At 42.1% G+C, this 24107-nt stretch overlaps 1 protein-coding gene across 7 annotated transcripts in view; it reads left to right on the top strand.

Annotated features, from left to right (window-relative positions):
* Nucleotides 1-24107, top strand: part of carm1 (coactivator-associated arginine methyltransferase 1) — a 200798-nt gene that overhangs the window by 146293 nt on the left and 30398 nt on the right. For 3 of the 7 annotated variants that reach the window (XM_061771987.1, XM_061771989.1, XM_061771991.1), the window contains one exon: nt 2447-2521. The exons of the other annotated variants lie outside the window; for them this stretch is intronic. In XM_061771987.1, coding sequence (XP_061627971.1) covers nt 2447-2521 — 75 coding nt within the window. The remainder of the gene's footprint in view (nt 1-2446; nt 2522-24107) is intronic. 7 annotated transcript variants of the gene reach the window in all.

A 24107-nucleotide genomic window follows, 5' to 3' on the forward strand; every position in this document is an offset into this window, starting at 1 on the left:
CATAGAGCTCTGCGGAGATAGAGCCCACATAGGTGCGGTGTTAACTTAAAGAGGACTACAACACACTCTGGAGTCTGGAACATGCTATTTTTGGTACAGTAAGTTTTTTTTTTGTCATATATGACATCTAATTAACGCATTTGGAAATAGGAAGCACACTAATTCATCGCGGCTCATGGAAGTCACAGTCGCCTCAACTTGCCACTAGTCACAATGACATCAAGGAGACCATTGTGGTAAGTTCGGATAGAATTTTCAAGCTTTTTTATATTTATTTATAATAAATTTCTACTGGACTAGGTGTTTTAGGGCGCGAAAAAGTACAAAACTGTATTTTTGTGCTGTACAGTAATATGGGTGCATATGGCAACAAAAAAAAGTGCTTCAATATCACTGACAATCGGGTGTAATGGACGACTCCCCACATCCCCATTAAATCGAGGTTCCGCTGTAATGTGCATCAAATATTTTTTACTAACTAAACATATTTTCTGTGGATTAATAAGGTCAACCTAGTCTTAATATACACAAAGTGAATTTAATACAATAATGTTTTAAGTGTAATTTACAATACACAGCCATTACAAACAGGAAAGATGAAATGAAAAATTGTGTAATTGGTTGATGCAGGAAAAGAGATGAGAGATGATGTTCAAAGGTGGCAACAGGGAAATCAAAGAATTGGGAAAACACATTAGATTGAGGATGCATTAGGGTGGGGGATATGTTTTATTTACAAAATATAGGATTAGGCAATATTGTTTGTCGGTTTAAATGTTATGTATAAAATACTGAATTTAGTTCTCCTGGAAAGCTGCAAGTGTGTGTGCGTGCGTGTGTTTGTGTGAGTGAAAAAAATTCATGAGAGAGAGCATTTCTGAGCATTTCAGTGCAAAACAAAATCAGTGTGTGTGTATGAGAGCATTTCAGTCGTGTTTGTGAGCGTTTCAGTTATGTTTGTGTGAATGCTAACAATATCAGTAGTATGTGAGTGTTTCAGTTATTTGAGATGTAATCCTGAATTATCCCCTCTTAGAAAATTGTAATTGCAATTGACCAAGACAATTATGACAATTAGGTCTCTTTCATGTGTGGATATAAATCAGAAATGTATCCGATGCTAGTGCAGTCTGGATCCTCACGTCGTCCTCATCGAACCAATACGTCATCATAATGCGACAAATGTCACAATTGTTCAACAAAACAGACATGCAAGCAACTGCGGATGAAGAAGCAGGAAATCGTGGCAAAAAGAAGACATTTTAGAATCGATACATTTTGGCTATGGTTGCACAAAATCATTGAAATTGCCACAAATGCATCATGACGAGACCTACAGGAGGGACCATATTTACTTCCATAAACACGACGCCTCATATCTGTGGGCATGCCCATGACGTCCTGTTTTGTGCGCCTGCATATTAGCGTAGACTCATTATATTCCACAGTAGAAGTCACATGTTTTTGTAATGTGACCAACTACATAAAAAGAAGCAGCTATGTTTTCTAACCAAAAAATTCTGAATGTCTAAATATTTATACCAGGTGTCCAACATCCGGCCCGGGGCCAGATGCGGACCCTGGCCAAATTTTATCCGGCCCGCAGCCTCTTTCATAAAATATAATGAAGTCTGGTCCGTAGCCCCGTTGACCAGCGTATAAAATACACGCTAAATGCCATTTCACATTTACCCACAAGAGGGCAGCAGCATTCTGTCCAGCTACATTACACTGTGTGACCCTTTCCGGACAGTTTCTAATATGGCGATGATGAATAAAAAAAGGAAAGTTGACAGGGAGGGCCAACAATTCAAGGAAAGGTGGAAATTGGACTATTTTTTTCACTGAAATACGCAACAACTGTGTCTGTCTCATTTGCAAGGAGGAGACTGTGGCTTTTTTAAAGTGTTCAATGTCAAGAAACATTACCAAACAAGACATGCTAACACCTACGACGAGCGAACGCAGCGAAATTGAAGCAACTGTAAGCTAATTTAATGTTTTTCACAAGGGCCCGAGAGTCAAATGAAAACGCCACAAAGGCCAGTTATGAGGTGGCAACGCTGATTGCTAAGCACTTCAAACATTTTTGACTGAGGGTGAGTTTATCAAAGACTGTGATGACCATGGTGAAGGAAATCTGTCCTGAGAAGCAGCAAGGTTTTCCTGGCATGTAACACTGTGGCGCGCAGAATTGAAGAAGTGTCATCAAATATGAAGAGACAGTTGGGAGCCAGAGGAGATGAGTTGGACTTTTTTTCTTTATTTCCAGATTAATTGCGACGATTTTTTGAGGGGAGTGGACAATGAAATGAACGTGACTGAAGAGCTACTTGACCTCCAGTGCCTTAAAAACCAAACAAGAGGAACCGATTTATTGTCTTCTGTTGCGCCGCTGTAGATGACATGAAACTCCCGTGGAATAAAATTTCTGGGATTATTACAGATGGCGCACCTTCCGTGACGGGGGACCGGAGTGGATTATCAACACTAATATGCAACAAAGTCAGCGAAGAAGGAGGTAAAGGTGTAAAACTCCATTGTATCATTCACCAGCAAGTTCTATGTGCCAAACATCTCAAATATGAACATGTTATGAAACCGGTGATTAAGGCTATAAACTATATCCGCTCCAAAGCGCTGTGCCACTGTCAGTTTCAAAAGTTTCTAATCGAGATCCATACTGAATATGGAGATGTTGTCTATCACACCGACATGAGATGGCTCAGTTGTGGCTCTGCACTGCATCGCTTCTACTCTCTTAGGCAGCAAATCGGAGAGTTCTTGGCAAAAAAGGGACAGCCTATGCAAGAACTACGTGACCCAGTTTGGCTGGCTGATTTGGGTTTTCTATTTGACACAACAAAGCACTTGAACGTGCTGAACACTTGCCTTCAGGGACCAGATGCAGTCATAAGACAACTATATTCATACATCAAAGCCTTTGGAACCAAGCTGCAACTTTTCGAAAGACACCTGTCACAACCCCAGGCCAATACTACACACTTCCCAGCGCTGCAAGAAATCATGACCAGTTTCCCACAGAGCAATATCAGCGAGCAAACGAGTATGCAGCAGACATTCTATCTCTGGCTGAAGAGTTCCGGCAACGCTTTCGGGATTTTGCAGCTATTGAGAAGGAGAATCACGCTTTTTTCCTCACCTTTCTCCGAGGAACCTGATGATGCTCCTGACCAGTTGCAGCTGGAGCTCATTGAGCTGCAGTGTGACGCCGTGAGCCACAGTCGACACCAGCAGTTCTCTCTCTTTACCGACAGTTGGATAAAGGCAGGTTCCATGAGATTCAAACATTTGCTAAGAAAATGCTGATCTTGTTTGGATTGACGTATTTGTGTGAGAAGACATTCTTGATTATGAACTTTAACAAGAGCCGTGTGCGGACACGACTAACAGACTCTCACCTGCGTGACATCTTGCGCATCAATACCACTGCCATTGAGACAGACCTGGCTTTTGTGCTGCAATCCAGATCTCAGTATCACCCTTCACATGAATGCAGGCAAGTTGTCTGTCATTTCCAATAACTAATATAAAAATCTCAGTGTATTAATTTTGTTTTATTAGGATCAATACCACTTCTGAATAAGATGACGTATTTCCCTTTTTTTGAACTTTAAAAGTTAAGTGAACATTTATTTTCAACGATATGCCTTTTTTTAAATGAACCCTGCACTGGTCAATGTGATTTTCTTTACATATTTCCCTGTTATTGAATTAAAATGTTCAGAGAACATTTAATTGCCAGTGGTGATATTTCATGTTTGAAATGAAATTTGCACTGTTACTGTTACTTATTTCCCTGTTTTTGAACTTTAAAAGTTGAGTGAACATTTAACATTTCGGTTCAGAAAATGGATGGATGGACATGTTTAAGAATCTTTAAATTTAAATAAAAAAGTCAAACATGATAGGCAGACTGGTTTGCTAAAATTTGTTTAGATTTATTGGTGTTGCATGTAAAAAATAACATCAGGCTAATTGGTCGGCCCCCCACATTTTCACCTTACCAAATCTGGCCCTCTTTGCAAAAAGTTTGGCCACCCCTGATATATATAGACCCTTTCCCAAAAATGTGAGTGTCATGGAAAACGTTATTTATTTCCATAATTCCATTCAAAAAGTTGACCTTTCATAGATTATAGATTCAGGGCCCACGATTAAAACAATTTCAAGTATTTATTTGTTTATTTGTAGACAATTTAGGCTTCCAACTTATAAAACCCAGAAAATCAGGAATTCAAAAAATTAGAATACTGTGAAGAAGTCAGCCCAAATTTGCAGGCCATAAATGTTTTAAACTGATTGTCCCACACTAATCATCTACTAAACTCAAAGCACCTGCACAGGTTTCCCCAGGTGTCATTAAATTGCTTCAGTTTGGTTTAATTGCAGTTTGGTTCAATTGTCTCAGTTGGGTTCAATATGGGGAAGACTGCAGACTTGACAACTGGCCAGAAGACCATCATTGATAGCCTCCATAGGATGGGTAAACCAGCAATAAAAGGCTGCTCGTAATCTGGTAATGCCGGTACAATTGTTTTTGTCTTTTTTTTTTTTTTTTTTTTTTTTTTTTTTTTTTTTTGACAATTGTGCAAAAAGTCCTCTTGCAATAAGAGCAGTTTGAAATGACTAATAGAACAATAGTCCGGTGCAATGACCATTGTGCAAAGGGCGCAGAGACATCAAGAAATGTATGCATCTTTAAAGTGACTAGTAGTGCGATAATCTGGGACAATGTAGATTGTGCAAATGGCAAATGTTGCAAATGCTACTCAAGCACATGAGTGGCCAATATTGATCAACAACAGATATGCAAATACTGCAGTATGGCGAGACTACTACAGTGAGTGCACGAGTAATGTATAATTGGCCCGACAGAAATGTGACAACAAACGAAAGACAAAAAATTGGCAGCATGTTGCAATGGAATTGTAAATTAACTGTTTAAGAAGTTAATGGCAAGAGGGAAGTTGTTGGAATATCTGTTTATTTTAGTTTGCATTGTTCGGTAGTGCCTACCTGAGGGAAGGAGCTGGAAGAGGTGGTGACCAGGATGTGGAGGGTCCAAGAGGGTTTTGCATGCTCTTGTCTTAGTTCTGGCAGCGTGCAAGTCCTCAAGGGTGGGTAGGGGGATACCAACAATCTTTTCAGCAGTTTTGATTGTCTGTTGCAGTCGGAGTTTGTCCTTTTTTATCGCAGCACCAAACCAGACCCACTTCAGATCGTGAGAGACTGTAATTCCCAGGAACTTGGTCTCGACAGTTGACAGGGCAGTTGGACAGCATGAGGGGCAGCTGTGCCGAAGGATGCCTCCTGAAGTCCACAATCATCTCTACTCTCTTGAGCGTTTTCAGCTCCAGGTTGTGTCGGCCGCACCATAGCTCCAGCCGCTCCACTTCCTATCGATACGCAGACTCCTCACCATCATTGATGAGGCCAATGACTGTGGTGTCTACAAGTTTCAGGAGTTTGACAGCCGGGTGCATTGAGGTGCAGTTGTTCCTGTTGCGAGAGAAGAGCAACGGAGAGAGGACACAACCTTGGGCCATCCTGGTGCTGGTGGTGCGTGTAGATGAGGTGGCTTCACCCAGCCTCACCTACTGTGTCCTGCCCGTTTCTTGGGGACTGGGATGATGGTGGCGTGTTTGAAACAGGATGGTACGTCGCACAGTTCCAGAGATCTATTGAAGAGCTGTGTGAAGACTGGAGCGAGCTGGTCCGCGTAGGCTTAGAGGCAGGATGGGGACTCAAGGTCTGGGCCTGCCGCTTTGTTAATCTTTTGTTGTTTGAAGATGCGTCTCACATCCTGTTCGTGGATGGTCAATGCAGAAGTCAGAGGTGTGATGGTGGTCGGTGGTCCGTCTGGGTGGGTGTGGGGTGTGAATGGTCCTCTTCAAATCTGCAGTAGAAGGTGTTCAAGTCGTCAGCTAGTCTTCTATTGTTCTCAGCTTGGGGGGTTGCTACCTTGTAAATGGTTAGCGATTGTAATGCATGCCAGACTGATTTAGAGTCGTAAGCGCTAAACTGTTTTTCTAACTTTACTGCATATTTTCTCTGCAATGTTAATTTCTTTTGTTAGCTGGTTTCTAGCGCGATTATACAGGGTCTGTCCCCACTTCGATATGCATTCTCTTTAGCCTGGCGAAGTTGCTTAAGTTTGGCAGTGAACCATAGTTTGTTGTTATTGAATGTGCGAAATGACTTTGTTGGTACACACACCTCGTCAATGAAACTGATATAGGATGTGACAGTGTCCGTATATTCATCCAGGCTGCCAGCTGAATTTTCAAAGACACTCCAGTCTGTGCAGTCTAGACAGCTTTAAAGTTCTATCTTTACTTCGTTGGTCCACCCTTTCACTGTTGTCACCGGAGGCTTCGCACATTTAAGTTCTTGCCTGTATGTTGGTATTAAATTAATTAATCAGTGATCAGATGAGCCCAGAGCTATGTGAGGTATAGCACGGTATGCGTTATTTAGTATAGTATAACAGTGGTCTAAAATCTTATTTTCCATCGTTTAGACAGTCGATGTGCTGCTTCTTTTAGGGAGTTCGTGTTTGAGTTTAGCTTTGTTAAAGTCCCCGAGAATAATGAGGGGTGAGTCTTGGTGTTTTTTTTTTATTTCGTTTACTTGTTCAGCGAGCGTTGGCAGTACGGCATTCGTGTTAACTTGAGGCGGAATGTAAACACCGGCGAGAATGAAAGATGCAAACTCACGAGGCGAATAGAATGGCTTACAGTTAAAAAACAGCAACTCTAAATGCAGGCTGCAGTGTGTGTTGAGCTCCGTGACGTCCGTACACCATTTTTTATTGATATAGAAGCATCTTCCCCGCCACCTTTTGTTTTCCCCGATAACTCCATGACGCGGTCTGCCCGGTGAAGCCGGGAAGCATAACGGCGCCATCGGGGACAGTGTCACAAAGCAAAGTCTCTGTGTAGTACTTTGAAGTCTTTACTGGTCTTTGTCAGAAAATGAAGCTGGTCCATTTTGTTGAGTAGGGAGCGTAGATTCGTGAGGTGGATCGACAGAAACGCCAATCTGTATCAGTCATGATTTGGGTGCGATGTCCAGTGCAGGGTCTTGGTAAACTCTGCTTTCTTAAATCTAAGGCCGCAACAGTCTACCAGAATGTTTTAGAGGACTTCATGATTCCTTCTGCTGAGAATCTGTATGGAGATGCAGATTTCATCTTCTAACAGGACCTGGCCCAGACCACCAGAAGTGTTTTGTTTTTCTTTTTTTTCCACGAAAACTCAGCTTCGTCTTCTTGACTTGGCGAAGCTCGTTTTCCTGCTTCCTCCACTTGCGAACCATGGATTCGTTGATCTTGAATTCTCTCCCGGCTGCTCGGGGGGTCCTTAGCCAAACCGATGTTGTTTTGCACAATGCACACCCTGGAAATGCTCCCAGTCAGTTAAGCGGTAGAAAAATAAATAGATTTTAAAAAAACACCCTGGCACTATATCCCTACTGAGGGCGTGGCTTTAGCGTCTTACCCCTGTCCTCAGCCACGTCTGCTTTTCCTCTGTGTAAGCAGCGTGTCGGCAGGAAATGTTTTTCTAGCGGAGCGGTCATCACAACAATTTATAGATGTTGGAACTCGGTGCACACAAGGCGTGCCGCGTTATAAGGCGTCCCGTCCATTTTGGAGAAACGTTAAGACTTTTAAGTATATGGTCGTGAAAATACGGTACTTCAGAGTATTAAAAAAAATTTAATTCATGATTTTGTGAGTTTTATGAGCTGGAAGCCCAAATTATGTAGAAATAAACAAAATAAATACTTGAAATTGTTTAAATTGTGGGCCCTGAATCCATAATCTATGAAATCTTAATTTTTTGAATGGAATTATGGAAATAAATGAATTTTTCCATGATATTCAAATTTTTTGAAAGGGTCTATGTGTGTTTGTGTTAAATTTTTCAGTCAGGCATTTGCTAAAATCATCGTTCATTTTTTTCCATATTGACAGAAGAAAATGGAATTGTTGAATTGTTTTCAGATTTATTAAAAAAGAAGAACTGAAATATCACACAGCCATAAGTATTCAGACCCTTTGCTGTGACACTCATATATTTAACTTGGGTGCTGTCCATTTCTTCTGATCATCCTTGAGATGGTTCTACATCTTCATTGGAGTCCAGCTGTGTTTGAATGTACTGTTTGGACTTGATTGAGAAAGCCACACACCTGTCTATGTAAAACCTTACACCTCACAGTGCATGTCAGCACAAATGAGAATCATGAGGTCAAAGGAACTGCCTGAAGAGCTCAGAGACAGAATTGTGGCAAGGCACAGATCTAGCCATGGTTACAAAAAAAAATTTCTGCTGTACTTAAGGTTCCTAAGAGCACAGTGGCCTCCCTAATCCTTAAATGGAAGACGTTTGGGACGACCAGAACCCTTCCTAGAGCTGGCCGTCCAGCCAAACTGAGCAATCGGGGGAGAAGAGCCTTGGTGAGAGAGGTAAAGAAGAACCCAAAGATCACTGTGGCTTAGCTCCAGAGATGCAGTCGGGAGATGGGAGAAAGTTCTAGAAAGTCAACCATCACTGCAGCCCTCCACCAGTCGGGGCTTTATGGCCAACGGAAGCCTCTCCTCAGTGCAAAACACATGAAAGCATGCATGGAATTTGCTAAAGGACACACCTGATGGACTCCAAGATGGTGAGAAATAAGATTTACTGGTCTGATGAGACCAAGGTAGAACTTTTTGGCCTTAATTCTCAGCGGAATGTGTGGAGAAAACCAGTCACTGCTCATCACCTGTCCAATATAGTCCCAACAGTGAAGCATGGTGGTGGCAGCATCATGCAGTGGGGGTGTTTTTCAGCTGCAGGGACAGGACGACTGGTTCGAAACCCTTCTCCAGAGTGCTCAGGACCTCAGACTGGGCCGAAGGTTCACCTTCCAACAGGACAATGACCCTTAGCACACAGCTAAAATAACGAAGGAATGGCTTCAGAACAACTCCGTGACTGTTCTTGAATAACCCAGCCAGAGCCGTGACTAAAACCCAAATGAGCATCTCTGGAGAGACCTGAAAATAGCTGTCCACCAACGTTCACCATCCAACCTGACAGAACTGGAGAGGATCTGTAAGGAGGAATGGCATAGGATCCCCCAAATCCAGGTGTTCCCAAAAAGACTCATGGCTGATTAGCTCAAAAGGGTGCTTCTTCTAAATACTGAGCAAAGGGTCTGAATACTTATGGCTGTAAGGTATTTCAGTTTTTCTTTTTTAATAAATCTGCAAAAATTTCAACAATTCTGTTTTTTTTCTGTCAATATGGGGTGCTGTGTGTACATTGAGGAAAGAAAATTAACTTAATTTTAGCAAATGGCTGCAATATAACAGAGTGAAAAATATAAGGGGGTCTGAATACTTTCCGTACCCACTGTATATACGTAGACATTGATCAATCTGTGTTCTTTTTAAGGCACTTGGAAACAGCTGCAATGTTTGTGTTGCACACACAGTATTATACCATGGATTTGGTGAGTGCTGTAGCTCAGAAAATTCCATCAGTGTACATTATTAGCTGATAATGTATACCCTTCAAACATCTTTAGTACCTGTCCAAAAATCATGACATTGTTCCAAATTAATGCGCAGCGCCCTTAGCTGTTATATTTTATGAGCAAACAGCAACCTAACATCGTCAGATTTTCTGATAAGTAAACGTGAAGTACACTAAGGACAGAAATGAGGAAATTTAAAACAATAATGAGTGATTTAATGATTTATTTGGTTATAATGATGTGGTTTGATTCTCAGACAGGCCCACTCAATAGTGCGAGAAAAAAACTGCAGTGTTTGATACTCCCATGAGCCCGTGCGACGTCACAGACGCTGAAAAAAATATAGCAAAGCTGTTACATGAGTACTTTTCAATAATTATTTTTTTAAATCAAATTGTTGAAAATATTTAGTTTGTGATTTAAATTTACAGAACGGCAACCAACTGAAATATTTCATTTTGACCAAAGGATTTAGTGTAATTGAATCTGATTTGACCCATAGCTGACCACGTTTCTTCCCCTGTCGAGTGACTTTCCCTATCCACTGGTCACGCATTCCTTTTTCACTTGGAAAGCCAAAAAAACCTCTTGCCACTGCCTGACCCATTTGTACCAACCAAATGCCACACAATAAACCATCGTTACATTGTTAAATCTAATATACAAGGACGGGACTGGTTAGAGCGTCTGCCTCACAGTTCTGAGGACCGAGTTTCAATCCCCGGCCCCGCCTGTGTGGAGTTTGCATGTTCTCCCCATGCCTGCGTGGGTTTTCTCCGGGCACTCCGGTTTCCCCACATCCCAAAAACATGCGCGGTAGGTTAATTGACAACTCTAAATTGCCCGTGAATGTGAGTGAGTGCGAATGGTTTGTTTGTTTGTATGTGCCCTGCGATTGGCTGGCAACCAGTTCATGGTGTACACCGCCTCCTGCCCGATGATAGCTGGGATAGGCTCCAGCACGCCCGCGACCCTAGTGAGGAGAAGCGGCTCAGAAAATGGATGGATGGATGGATGTATGGGAGGGAGGGAGGGAGGCAGGGAACAACAGCATGAAACAATAGCACACAACGCCGAATGAACAGGCTGTTTGGCTCGTGTGACGTCACAGCAGGTGTGGGCATACTCATTGCCCCAACGCTCAGTACCTGTACATTGGGGTTCACCCCAGTCGACGAGAGGGTAGCCTCCCTCTGCCTTCGGGTGGGGGGGACGGGTACCCACTCTTTTTGGTGTCCTTGGAGGGGGTGCTGGAGAGCGTCCCTGCTGGGGATGCCGTCATTCTCCTGGGGGACTTCAATGCTCATGTGGGCAATACCAGTGAGGCTGATTGGGAGGAATGCCCTGCCCCGATCTGAACATGAGTGGCGCTTTGTTATTGGACTTCTGTGCTCGTCACAGACTGCCCATAACGAACACCATGTTCAAACATAACGGTGTCCATATGTGCACTTGGTACCAGGACACCCTAGGCCGAAGTTTGATGATGAACTTTGTGGTTGTGTCATCTGACTTGCGGCTGTATGTCTCGGAGACTCGGGTGAAGAGTGGGGCGGAGCTGTCAACTGATCACCACCTGGTGGTGAGTTGGCTCTGATGGTGGGGGGAGAATGCTGCTCCAACCTGGCAGACCCAAACATATTGTGGGGGTCTGCTGGGAACGTCTGAAAGAGTCCCTTGTCAGAAGGAGTTGCAACTCTCACCTTCGGCAGGAATTCGCCCACGTCCCATGGGAGGTAGAGGACATTGAGTCAGAGTGAAGCATGTTCCGCCCCTCTATTTTTGGGGGGCTGACCAGAGCTGTGGTCGTAAGGTGGTCAGTGCCTGTCGTGGCGGCAATCCCCGAACCTGTTGGTGGACACCAACAGTAAGGGATGCTGTCAAGCTGTTGGAGGAGTCCTATCGGGCCTTTTTTGGCCTTTGGGACTCCGGAGGCAGCTGATGGGTGGGCTCTACTATCTCTGGGGTTGAGGTCACCGAGGTGATGAAAAAGCTTCTCGGTAGGCAGGGCCCCGGGGCTGGGTGAGATCCACCCAGAATTCCTAAAGGCTCTAGATGTTGTGTGGCTGTCCTGCCTGACACGCCTCTGCAACATCGCATGGACATCCAGGACAGTCCCTCTGGATTAAAAGGAGGACCGGAGGGTGTGTTCCATCTACAGGGGGTCACATTCCTCAGCCCCCCCGGTGTAAGTTCTTTTCAGGGTTTCTGGAGAGGAAGGTCCGTCGGAAAGTCGATTCTTAGGTTCTGGAGGAGCAGTGTGGTTTTTGTCCTGGTAGTGGAACAGTGGACCAGCTCTTCACCCTCAGCAGGGTCCTTGAGGGTGCATTGAAGTTCGTCCAACCAGTCTACATGTGCTTTGTGGACGTGGAGAAGGCGCTCGACCGTATTCCCCTGGGGTTTCCTGTGGAGGGTGCTCCAGGAGTTTGGGGTACTGGACGCCTTAATACGGGCTGTTCTGTCCATGTATGACTGGTGTCAGAGTTTGGTCCGCATTGCTGGCAAGTCAAATTAGTTTTTAGAGAGTTTTGTCCCAAATTCTGTTCGTAACCTTTATCGACAGAATTTCTTGTCGCAGCCAAGGTGTCAAGGGGTTCAGGTTTAGTGACCTCAGCATTGCATCTCTTATAAGTACAACTGTACATATTATGCAGTAATACGTAATCCTGTCATATTAGAATGAAAGTGTAGGCTACACCTTTCTCATAACATCAGGGTGGCGGTGGCACATTTGAATGAAAGTGTACAACTTTTTCATGACCACTAGATGGCGGCATGCATTTATAAAATGGGAAAGTTTTGTTTTTTTTTCATTTCCCCTTTACCTATGTACAATGTGCACCATTTGACCTCTTTTTTGGGGGGGGGGGGAAATGCACATTATACACGAGAAATTACGGTACTCTGCCGCAGGTTGTGTATGCAAGTTTGTGCGTTTTAAATGCAACCTGAACGCGCTCTGTGTATCTTGCAGCAAGCATGTGATGCCCCATTTGGAGTTTACTGTAAAACTAAACTCGCAACAAAAATAATTACACACGTATATTTAAAAACAAGACACACATCGTTGTAGAGATCTAGAGTCAACGGGAAAACCCTATTGACGGGTTATCTAAAATTAGCATTAGATCACAGGTGGATTTACCTTCAAATAACGCATATATCCTTTTTAAGGGGTACCGGAGGGTGTGTTCCAACTATAGAGGATCACACTCCTTAGCCTCCCTGGCAGGGTCCTCGAGGGTGCATGGGTGTTTTGTAGACTTGGAGGAGGTGTTCGACCATGTCCCTCTGAGATTCCTATGGAGAGTATTCTGGGAGTAAGAGGTACAGGACCCCCTGATACGGGCTGTTTGGTCCCTGTACGACTGGTGTCAGTTTGCTCCGCATTGCTAGCAGTAAGTCGAATACGTTTCCAGTGAGGGCTGGACTCTGCCAAGGCTGACCTTCGTCACCGATTCCGGTCATTACCTTCATGGACAGAATTTCTCGCCGCAGGGGGCTGTGGTTTGGGGACATCAGTATTACATCTCAAGCGGTCGAAATGAGTTTCCTCCGCAGAGTGTCCAGGCTCTCTCCCTTAGAGAGAGGGTGAGAAGCTCGGTCATCCGGGAGGGGCTCAGAGTCGAACCGCTGCTCCTCCGCATTGAGAGGAGCCAGATGAGGTGGCTCTGGCATCTGGATAGGATGCCCCCCCGGACACCTCCCTGGTGAGGTGTTCCGGGCCCTTCCCACTGGGAGGAGGCCCAGGGAACGACCCAGGACACGCTGGAGAGACTATGTCTCCCGGATGGCCTGGGAACGCCTTGGGATCCCCCCGTAAGAGCTGGACAAAGTGGCTGGCGAGAGGAAAGTCTGGACTGCCCTGTGTAAGCTGCTGCCCCCGCGACCTCGGATAAGCGGAAGTTAATGGATGGATGGATAACGAATATTCATACACAAATGCAGTACTTTTACAAACAAAGAGGTACAATGAGAATACTCTCAGGCATATATTCTTCCCAATCTCTGAAAAACGGGTTTAGTCAACTTCTTTCTCTTCTTCTCCTCTTTTTTTTTAGCTTACAGATGTAGCTCCATGCTTGCATCTCACCACACTGCCCCTAAGAGGCCAAATTCAGTCACAGTTTCTGACTTGTTTCTGATTGGGGTGGAAACACCCCAAACTTTGCATGCACTCTTTCCCAGACTGCATTCCTAAAGTTAAAATTACTGTGTCACATTTTGACTGCATTAAAATGCATGTTCCATGTGTTATTTCTTACAGAAAGTGTTTATTAGTTAAAGTGGTGTTGTTTTTAGTAGTGCATAGTTAAATTGGTGTCATTTTTAGTCATTAAATAACTCCGGCTTTTGGTAGCGATCTGGCACCCTTACTCAGAATGAGTGGTGTAGCCTATTAATACCGTCTGTCAGCTGGTACACGCGTTGCGTGCGCTGCGTAACATGCACAATGACGTCATTATTCCAAATAGTATCGATTGGAAAACGGCTTAAAAATTCCTTGGAATCGTTAAGTTTGGAACCAGTTCTCACCGATTCTCGGTTTTAGATACCCATCCCTACTCAAAGGTAAACAAATTAAATGTTTACTTGAAATGTGCATCAAATTGTTCTGATTAACTTGAGAGTCAGGTTTAATTTGCATGTTCAGTGTTACCATAATTTCTCGTGTATAACCATGTATAATACGCACCCCCAAAGTTGACCAAAATTCTGGAAAACCCTTCAACCCATGTGTAATGCATTTTTACAATGCATGATTTTGCTTCTGATCAAAACATGAAGTACTATCTGTATTTTGTGAGTTTTTTTCAAATAATTATTCTGAAGTTAAGCTTTTTATTTGAACACGTAATACTTTATTTTTATTTACTTGCTCTTATTTTGAAATTCACAGCCCTACTTTTATTTAGTAAATAAGAAAAAACACAGTTGTGCTCATATCTTTGATGACTGGCAGAATTTGTAAGATGGGTACAATTCTTGAAAGAAAACATGAAGGGCCAGGCGAAAGACATTTAATTTTAATGGGATTCAAATTAAACTGTGAAGCATTTCAGAAAAAACAGTCATTAAACAAAACATAACCATAAAGAAATTAATGGTGGTTGTGGTTCAGTCATCAGTCATTTAAAAAAAAAAAAAAAAAAAGAATTCACAAATTCTACCTGGGTATGTAGATTTATTTTAAACCTCTCGATGTTGGCATACATTTTCCGCTTTTTATACATTTTCACAAATGTGAGGTCCCCCCCCCCACATTTCCCCTTATACCTATGTATAATGCGCACTATTGACCTGACGCTTTTTGGGGTGGGGGGGGGGGGGGGGAAATGCGCATTTCACACAATACAGGTTTTACTGAAATGTAGGCCCGACGTGTTTTTGCCAATTTAGTGGATTATTAATTTATTGGTGTTCTTTGTATTTAAATGTGAGCTGTTAAGGGTTCGTATGTGTGTTTAAAAATCACTTTATATTTCGGTGTTTTCCGGAATACATTTATTTGTGTTCCTGTATTCTTCTCATTTAGTAGGATCTAAATAGTTTAATTTATGGTACAAACAAATGTTAGTTTCATGGAAAGGAAAAAATTTTTTGCTGCGATTAACCTTTCAAATTCATCGGAAGTATAATTTTTGGCTGTTTTTTTAAAATGTTCTACATTTATAGCACATGCTTTGACGTTGACAAAAACCACCACACACTGTTTTTTAGCTTACGTGCATTATAAGATTATTGTTGCCAGTATGTTATTAAAGCAGTTAAGTTTTTCAGAAAGCTAGTTTGTTGAAGTCTGCCTCGCTTGCAGTAAATTATGTAACATAATATTCCAAACACGTTTATTTCAGTGGACAAATGTTTGAAATCTAGCTTTTTTATTTCTATTTTAACTGTTTATGTTGTCCACACATGGATAGAATTGTTGGTACCCCTGCGTTAATGAAAGAAACACCCACAGTGGTCACAGAAATAACTTGAATATGACACAAGTAATAATATAGAAAGATTTAATGAAAATTAACCAATGAAAATCAGACATTTATTTTGAATTGTGGTTCAACAGAATTATTTTAAAAAACGAAGTCATGAAACAGGCCTGGACAAAAGCCCTAGAAAGGAGAGAAAATTGTAGACAGACAGATAAAAGCTATGAGACCTTATAAGATCTCCAAGCATCTTGATGGTCCTCTGACTACAGTTGCACATATTATTCCAAAATTTAAGCTCCACAGGACTGTAGCCAACCTCCCTGGCCGCAGGAGGAAAATTTATGCAAAATTGATGAGACGGCTACTACAAATAATAACAAAGAGACCAGAACAACCTCCAAAGAAATTAAAGGTGAACTCCAAGGTCAATGTACATCAGTGTCAGATTGTGCCGTCCGTCGTTGTTTTAGTCAAAATGGATTGCATGGGAGTCGACCAAGAAAGACACCACTGTTGAAAATAAATCATAAAAAAGCAAGACTGAAGTTTGCCAAAATGCATATTGACCAGCCACAAAGCTTCTGTGAGAATCTCCTTTGGACAGCTGAAACAAAACTTTTTTTTTTTTGGCAAGGCACAGCACATCAGCTCTATGTTCACAGATGCAAAAATGAAGCATACCAAGAAAAGAATGCTGTCCCTACTGTGAAACATTGAGGAGGCTCTGTTATGTTCTGAGGCTGCTTTCTTGCATCTGGCACAGGGTGTCTTGAATCTGTGCAGGGTACCATAAAATCTCAAGACTATCCATGTATTCTAGAGAGAAATGTGCTGCCCAGTGTCAGAAAGCTTGGTGTCAGTTCCAAGTCATGGGTCTTGAAACAGGATAATGACCCAAAACACACAGCGAAAAACACCCAAAAATGGCTAAGAGCACAATATTGGACTATTCTGAAGTGGCCTTCTATGAGCCCTGATCTAAATCCCATTGAACATCTGCGGAAGGAACTGAAACATGCCATCTGGAGAAAGCACCCTTCAAACCTGAGACAACTGGAGCAGTTTGCTCCAGAGTGGGCCAAAATACCTGCCGAGAGGTGCAGAAGTCTCATTGAAAGTGACAAGAACCGTTTGATTGCAGTGATTGCCTCAAAAGGTTGCATGACAAAATATTAAGGGTACCATCATTTTTGTTGAGGCCTTTAATTCTGTTGAACCACAATTCAAAAGCAATGTCGTATTTTCATTGTTGTTCTTTTCCTTTTGGCTTGTCCCGTTAGGGGTCACCACAGCGCATCATCCTTTTTCATGTAAGCCCATCTCCCACATCCTCCTCTCTAATACCAGATGCCCTCATGTCTACGCTCACGACATCTATCAACCTTCTCTTTGTTCTTCCTCTGGCTCTCTTGCCTGGCAGCTCCATCATCATCATCATCCTCCTACCAATATACTCAATATCTCTCCTCTGGAAGTGTCCAAACCATCAAAGTCTCCTCTTTCTAACTTTGTCTCCAAAACATCAATCCTTGGCTGTCCCTTTTGATGAGCTCATTTTATAATCTTATCCAACCTGGTCACTCCTAGGGAGAACCTCAACATCTTCATTTCGCCACCTCCAGCTCTGCTTCTTGTTGTCTCTTCAGTGCCACTGTCCCTAATCCGCACATCATGGCTGGCCTCACCACTGTCTTATAAACGTTGCCCTTCATCCTTGCAGAGACTCTTCTGTCACATAACACACCTGACACTTTCCTCCACCCATTCCAACTTGCTTGAACCAGTTTCTTCACTTCCTTACCACACTCTCCATTGCTCTTGACTGTTGACCCCAAGTATTTAAAGTCCTCAACCCTCACTATCTCTTGTCCCTAGAGCCTCACTCTTCCCTCTCCACCCCTTTCATCCATGCATGTATATTATGTCTCACTTTGACTAATCCTCTTCTTTCCAGCGCATGCCTCCACCTTTCTAACTGTTCCTCCACCTGCTCCCTGCTTTCACTGCAAATCACAATGTCATCTGCGAACATCATGGTCCATGTGGATTCCAGTCTAACCTCGTCTGTCGACCTATCCATCACCACTGCAAACAACAAGGGGCTCAAAGCTGATCCCTGATGCAGTCCCACTTCCACCTTAAACTCCTGTCACACCTACAACACACCTCACCACTGTTCTGATGCCTGTCGTGTACTATTCTAACATACTCTGCCTCTGCCACTCCAGACTTCCACATGCAGTACCACAGTTCGTCTCTGGTACTGTGTCATAGGCTTTCTCTAGATCTACAAAGACACAATGTAGCTCCTTCTGACCTTCTCTTTACATCTCCATCACCACCCTCAAGGCAAATAATACATTTGTGGTACTCTTCATAGGCATGAAACCATATTGTTGCTTGCAAATACTCACTTCTGTCCTGAGTCTAGCCTCCACTACTCTTTCCCATAACTTCAGTGTGTAGCTCATTGGTTAATTTTCATGAAATTTGTATTTATTATTACTTTTGTCAGATTCACGTTATTTCTGTGACCACTGTGGGTTTTTCTTTCATTAACAGAGGGGTACCAACAATTTTATCCATGTGTGCATGTAACTTTATTTCAATAGTCCACATAAATGCTCATCTTTTCATTTAAGCCTACCTGTTTTAAATTTTGTTTTGTCGATTGCTGCCCCCAGAGAAAGCATGCCAATCATCACGAGAGATTTTTTTTTTTTTAACTTGCATGTAATTCATTATTGGGCTGGAAAGTGTCAATTTATTTTTTTCATATTTTTACTTGAGTACATTTATAAGTTTGTACCGCTGTACTTAAGAGCGTGGGTTCAGTACTTTCACCAGTTGTTTTTTGCGCAGATATCTGTACTTTTACCAGTACCTTTGACACCGCTGCCAAAATGTGGGCAGGCCAAAATCTGGCTGAAAATCAAATATTTCATCAGAAAACAAGCCCAAAATTACTACGGAGTCTATTTTGGGGGGAATTATTTCTGGAACATCATTTTAAGTCCAGAACTATGGAATCAGTGCCAGTGTTCACAGTATTATATCGATCCTTTAAAAGAACGCTGCCTCTGACAGTGTGGAGCCAGAATCCTGTCTTCCCTCCCCTTGTGCTTTACTGTGGTTTTATGCACACAGCAGAACTAAATATATAGCACGTTAGAGGTAGAAAAAGAGAGCAAAGAAAAGTTGCTGCCCGGGTATAACCTGCCGGCCGTACAAACCTCTATTTGCCAGTTCTTTTATTCTGGTCGAGGTAAAACTTCAATGATTAGGCTGGATGGAAAGTTTAAAATTTGAAAATACAAAGTCTAACAATAAGGTTGGAGAAGGTTCAGCCCTGAGCTCTCCTGCACGTGGCTCAGAACAGCGTCCGTACAGAAGAGAGCGCAGAAGTTCTTGTCCGCTTGTTTTGTGGCCAAAACTGCTTCCCGTCGTGATGTCATGCACTTGCGGAACAATCCTAGTTTCCCCTGTGTATAAGGTTCGTTCGGAAATTCAGTCCGATGCTCCCTATGTTGTGCGTTTGTTGTGTCTGTGCGACTAAGTGTAATGCAATTATACGTTTATAAGGCTATCTGGATGTGTATCTGTAATGGGATTTATCAAAAAAAAGTGTACGGAGTGTTGTGTAAGCGTGTAGCCAGTAATTTCTATCACACACAAATGCAAAAAAAAACACATTAGCCTGACTATGGAAAGCCAGAATGCATGTTACAAGTATCTGAAAACATACTGGAGACTTGAAAATAAACAGAACAATAGCCTCCTATGTTCTAAGTACAGTAATTTTACCAATGGAAGGTGCTGGTGCACTGTGCTTTTTCTGATTTGTGAGTTATTACGCCAGAAATAAGAGGAGGCTGGCTGCTTGCGGTCGGACTTCCCATCTCGCACATGTATTTGAACAGAAAATATGCTGCAATTTTAACGATAAAATCATGGACACTATTGGATTAAAAAAGAAAATCAATATAATGCACACACTAGTGAACTAAAAATAATTTTGTGTAATCTTTTAGTTTTTTGTTTTTTTTACTCTTCACACGCAGTAGGAGGCCCCCATGCCTCCCTGACTGCACGTCCCAGATTCGAGCAGACCAATTAAGATGGCTTGTGCGTGGGCAGTGGCATTGTCGTGGCTGGAAACAGAGCGTACAACGCAGTCAGTAACGTGTACCAGATTATAAATTCTTGTTGCCCCAGAATGTGTTATTAGTTTTTTACGTGATGTTTATTAAAAGCTACGCGTATCAATTGCAAAATAAGTTTCTTTCGCTGCCAGAAGTGGCCCGCTTTGTCTTCCAGAATAAGAGCACAATAAAAGATATGGTATGTTAACATTGTAAATGTTGCTAACTTTAACAGAGTTATTCATAGATATCATTTGTAAGTGTACTAATTTGATTATTTTTATTTATCCTATGTTTGGATTTATTTATCTGTATTTTGTTATTCTTTATCCCATTCAAAGTGCAAAGTACCAAAGTATATATTTCCTTCTTTATTCTGGTTCTTTGTATTTAAAGATGTAATCTGTAAATTCAGTCGCCCCAGGCTGGAATTCAGTATTCCAACAACAGAAACAGTCACTCCGATATGACGTTTTGGCGGCCCTTGTATGTGATGATGCTACAAACTTCTACAGCACTTTTTAGGTGTGTCCCAATCCGATCTTTGAGATCGGAAATTGGTCCGATTTTAGAAAAAAAATGAGCAACGGGTCAGACTGAATCTAGTCTCAGATTTTACCACTCTTATACAAGCAGTCCATTCCATATTCCGCTGCAGCACTTCCATCCAGCAGCGCCTGAACAGCTTGCAGAGCCCGCATGATCACAACAACAAGTTGTGAGGTGCTAACATAGTAACAAGGAGTAAGAAGGAATCTTGCTGACTTAAAATCGTTTATTGAAACTCCAGTTGAAGTTCACTGTAAAACTAAACAGACATGACAAAAAAATTACACCAACTGGATGTTCAAATAGATCAGACTTGGTTTCTTAATTTTTGTTCACAAAAATCGCTAGCTCAAAGCTAACACACAATGATTGAAAAACACCATGAGCTAACGAAAATTAGCATCGTACTCGTGCCACATACAGTGGGTACGGAAAGTATTCAGACCCCCTTAAATGTTTCACTCTTTGTTATATTGCAGCCATTTGCTAAAATCATCACAGCACCCCATATTGACAGAAAATAACGGAATTGTTGAAATTTTTGCAGATTTATTAAAAAAGAAAAAAGTGAAAACTGCTTGTTCACAGTAGAATATTTTGTTGCAAATACCATATCTCGAGTCAATGGCAATCTTTACTTCACACGAAACTATGGTATACCGTGGTCATGTTGTACCTCAAAAAAGGGTGCGACCAAATGAAAAAGTCAGTCGCACCAGTGCTACTGGTGCAAAAGTTAGTGTAGAGCCCTGTCTTGCTAACTTATTTTAAAAGCACAGCAGCGAGGTTCAGTGCTCTTACACATTCACACACTCATATCAGCTTCACACAAGGCAAAAGCATTTCCCTTTGTTATTTAACAATGTTTTATGGTGTCTTTCTGGTTTATCTGAGGAAAAATATACTGTACACGTTTAAGCAGCTCCTCCCATCCCCAGTAGGCTACCGTCTACTTGGCCTGAAATCTCTGGACAATAATGCGTCGGATTCGAGGGCTGAATATTACAGTCGGTTAAGGACATACATTTTTAAAACCATAAATGCCTAACTGTAATTTTTCTTAATGTTAACGTCGCTCCTTCCGTCAAAGTCTGCAATGCATGTGCAAATCACATTCAATTACACTGAATCCTTTGGTCAAAATGAAATATTTCAAATCGGGCTCACGGGAGTATCAAACACTGCAGTTTTTTTCTCGCACTATTGAGTGGGCCTGTCTAAGAAGCAAACCACATCATAATAGGTGTTGTAATAACCAAATAAAATAAATGATTAAATCACTCATTATTGTTTTAAATTTGCTCATTTCTGTCCTCAGTGTACTTCACGTTGACTTATCAGAAAATCTGACGATCTCAGGTTGCTGTTTGCTCATAAAATCTAACAGCTCAGGGCGCTGGGCATTAATTTGGAACAATGTCATGATTTTTTGACAGGTACAAAAGATGTTTGAAGGGTATACATTATCAGCTAATAATGTACACTGATGGAATTTTCTGAGCTAGAGCACTCACCAAATCCATGGTATAATACTGTGTGTGCAACACAAACATTGCAGCTGTTTCCAAGTGCCTTAAAAAGAACACAGATTGATCAATGTCTACGTATATACAGTGGGTACGGAAAGTATTCAGACCCCCTTATATTTTTCACTCTGTTATATTGCAGCCATTTGCTAAAATTAAGTTCATTTTCTTTCCTCATTAATGTACACACAGCACCCCATATAGAATTGTTGAAAGTTTTCCAGATTTATGCAAAAAGAAAAACTGAAATATCTCACAGCCATAAGTATTGAGACTCTTTGCTTAGTATTTAGTAGAAGCACCCATTTGAGCTATAATACAGCCATGAGTCTTTTTGAGAACGATGCAACGTTTTCACACTAGATTTGGGGATCCTCTGCCATTCCTCCAATTTTATCAAATGGCTGCAAAATAAAAAATTTAAGGGGGTCTCAATACTTTCCGTACCCACTGTATCTCTCAAAATAATGACTATTGTTACAGAAGTGCTGAAGAGATGGAAATATGTTGACTGGTGCCAGTAGTGTGCTCGATAGATGGAAAGAATACTTCGAGGAGTTGATGAATGAGGAAAATGAGAGAGAAGGGAGAGTAGCAGAGGGAAGTGTGGTGGACCAGGAAGTGGCAATGATTAGTAAGGGGGAAGTTAGAAAGGCATTTAAGAGGATGAAAAATGAAAAGGCAGTTGGTCCTGATGACATTCCTGTGGAGGTATGGCAGCATCTAGGAGAGGTGGCCATGGAGTTTTTGACCAACTTGTTCAATAGAATTCTATTGCGTGAGAAGATGCCTGAGGAATGGAGGAAAAGTGTGCTGGTGCCCATTTTTAAGAACAAGGGTGATGTGCAGAGCTGTGGGAACTATAGAGGAATAGTTGATGAGCCACACAATGAAGTTATGGGAAAGAGTAGTGGAGGCTAGACTCAGGACAGAAGTGAGTATTTGCGAGCAACGGTATGGTTTCATGCCTAGAAAGAGTACCACGGATTCATTATTTGCCTTGAGGATGTTGATGGAAAAGTACAGAGAAGGTCAGAAGGAGCTACATTGTGTCTTTGTAGATCGAGAGCAGACATGCCCAAAGTCCGGCCCGTGTTCATATTTCCACTCTGTCATAAAGCCTCTGTCATAAAATCAATAATATGTGGCCCTGCAGTACAAAATACACGCGCAATGTTATATTTCACCACAGGATGGCAGTAAACTTGTGGACGAACTGTCGCGGGGCCGTTTTGCGCATGATCTGTTTTTTGCCCATTTTTAAAATGGCAACTGGAAGTAAGAAAAGGAAAGTTGATAGCGAGGGCCACTGTTTCCAGGACAAATGGAAGTCTGAATATTTTTTCACTGAGTTTAGAAACAACTGTGTCTGCCTAATTTGCCAACAGACTGTGGCTGTGTTCAAGGAGTTCAATATAAAGAGGCACTACCAGCGCACTACCAGACGAAACATGCTAATTACGACAAGCTAACTGGAAACGAACGCAGTGAAAAATTGAAGCAACTGGAAGCTGGTTTTAACGGCACAGCAACACTTTTTCACAAAAGTCAGTGAGTCGAATGAAAATTCAACAAATGCCAGCTATGAGGTGGGCACCAACAACTCCCTCTTGTCAACTTTTACCAGCAGCTGGATAAAGACAGGTTCCAAGAGATTTGTACATTTGCTAAGAAAATGTTGAGCTTGTTTGGCTCGACATACTTGTACGAGAAAACATTCTCAGTCATGAACCTGAATAAGAACCGCGTTAGGACAAGACTAAGTGTGCGTGACATCTTACGCATTAAAACCACCGCTTTTGAGCCAGACCTGCCCCATTTACTGCAGTCGAGATCTCAGTATCACCCTTCACATTAATGCAAACATGTTGTTTGTTGATTCTGATGAATAAAGTTTGAGTCAAAATTCATAAAAATACTTTATTTTGCATTTAATTAATTTTTATTTTAACCTTCAATTATCCAGGTCAGACAGTTATCAGATGTACGTAGCAGCAGACAGCATAGTAAAACAAAGTAAAATAAAAATACATACAAAAAAGCCTTCCCCTCGTTGGTAGCATGTAAAATTCATGCTGGCCCGAATGACAATTTTTTTACGTCAATGTGGTCCCTGTGGCAAAAAGTTTGCGCAACCCTGATCTAGAGAAAACCTGTGACAGAAAACCCAGAGGGGAAGTGTGGTACTGCATGCAGAAGTCTGGAGTGGCAGAGAAGTATGTTAGAATAATACAGGACATGTACGAGGGCAGCAGAACAGTGTTGAGGGGTGCTGTAGGTGTGACAGACGAATTTAAGGTGGAGGTGGGACTGCATCAGGGATCAGCCCTGAGCCCCTCCCTGTTTGCAGTGGTGATGGATAGGCTGACAGATGAGGTTAGACTGGAATCCCCGTGGACCTTGAT

The sequence above is a fragment of the Phyllopteryx taeniolatus genome, chromosome 4, assembly GCF_024500385.1.
Source record: "Phyllopteryx taeniolatus isolate TA_2022b chromosome 4, UOR_Ptae_1.2, whole genome shotgun sequence".
NCBI lineage: Eukaryota > Metazoa > Chordata > Actinopteri > Syngnathiformes > Syngnathidae > Phyllopteryx > Phyllopteryx taeniolatus.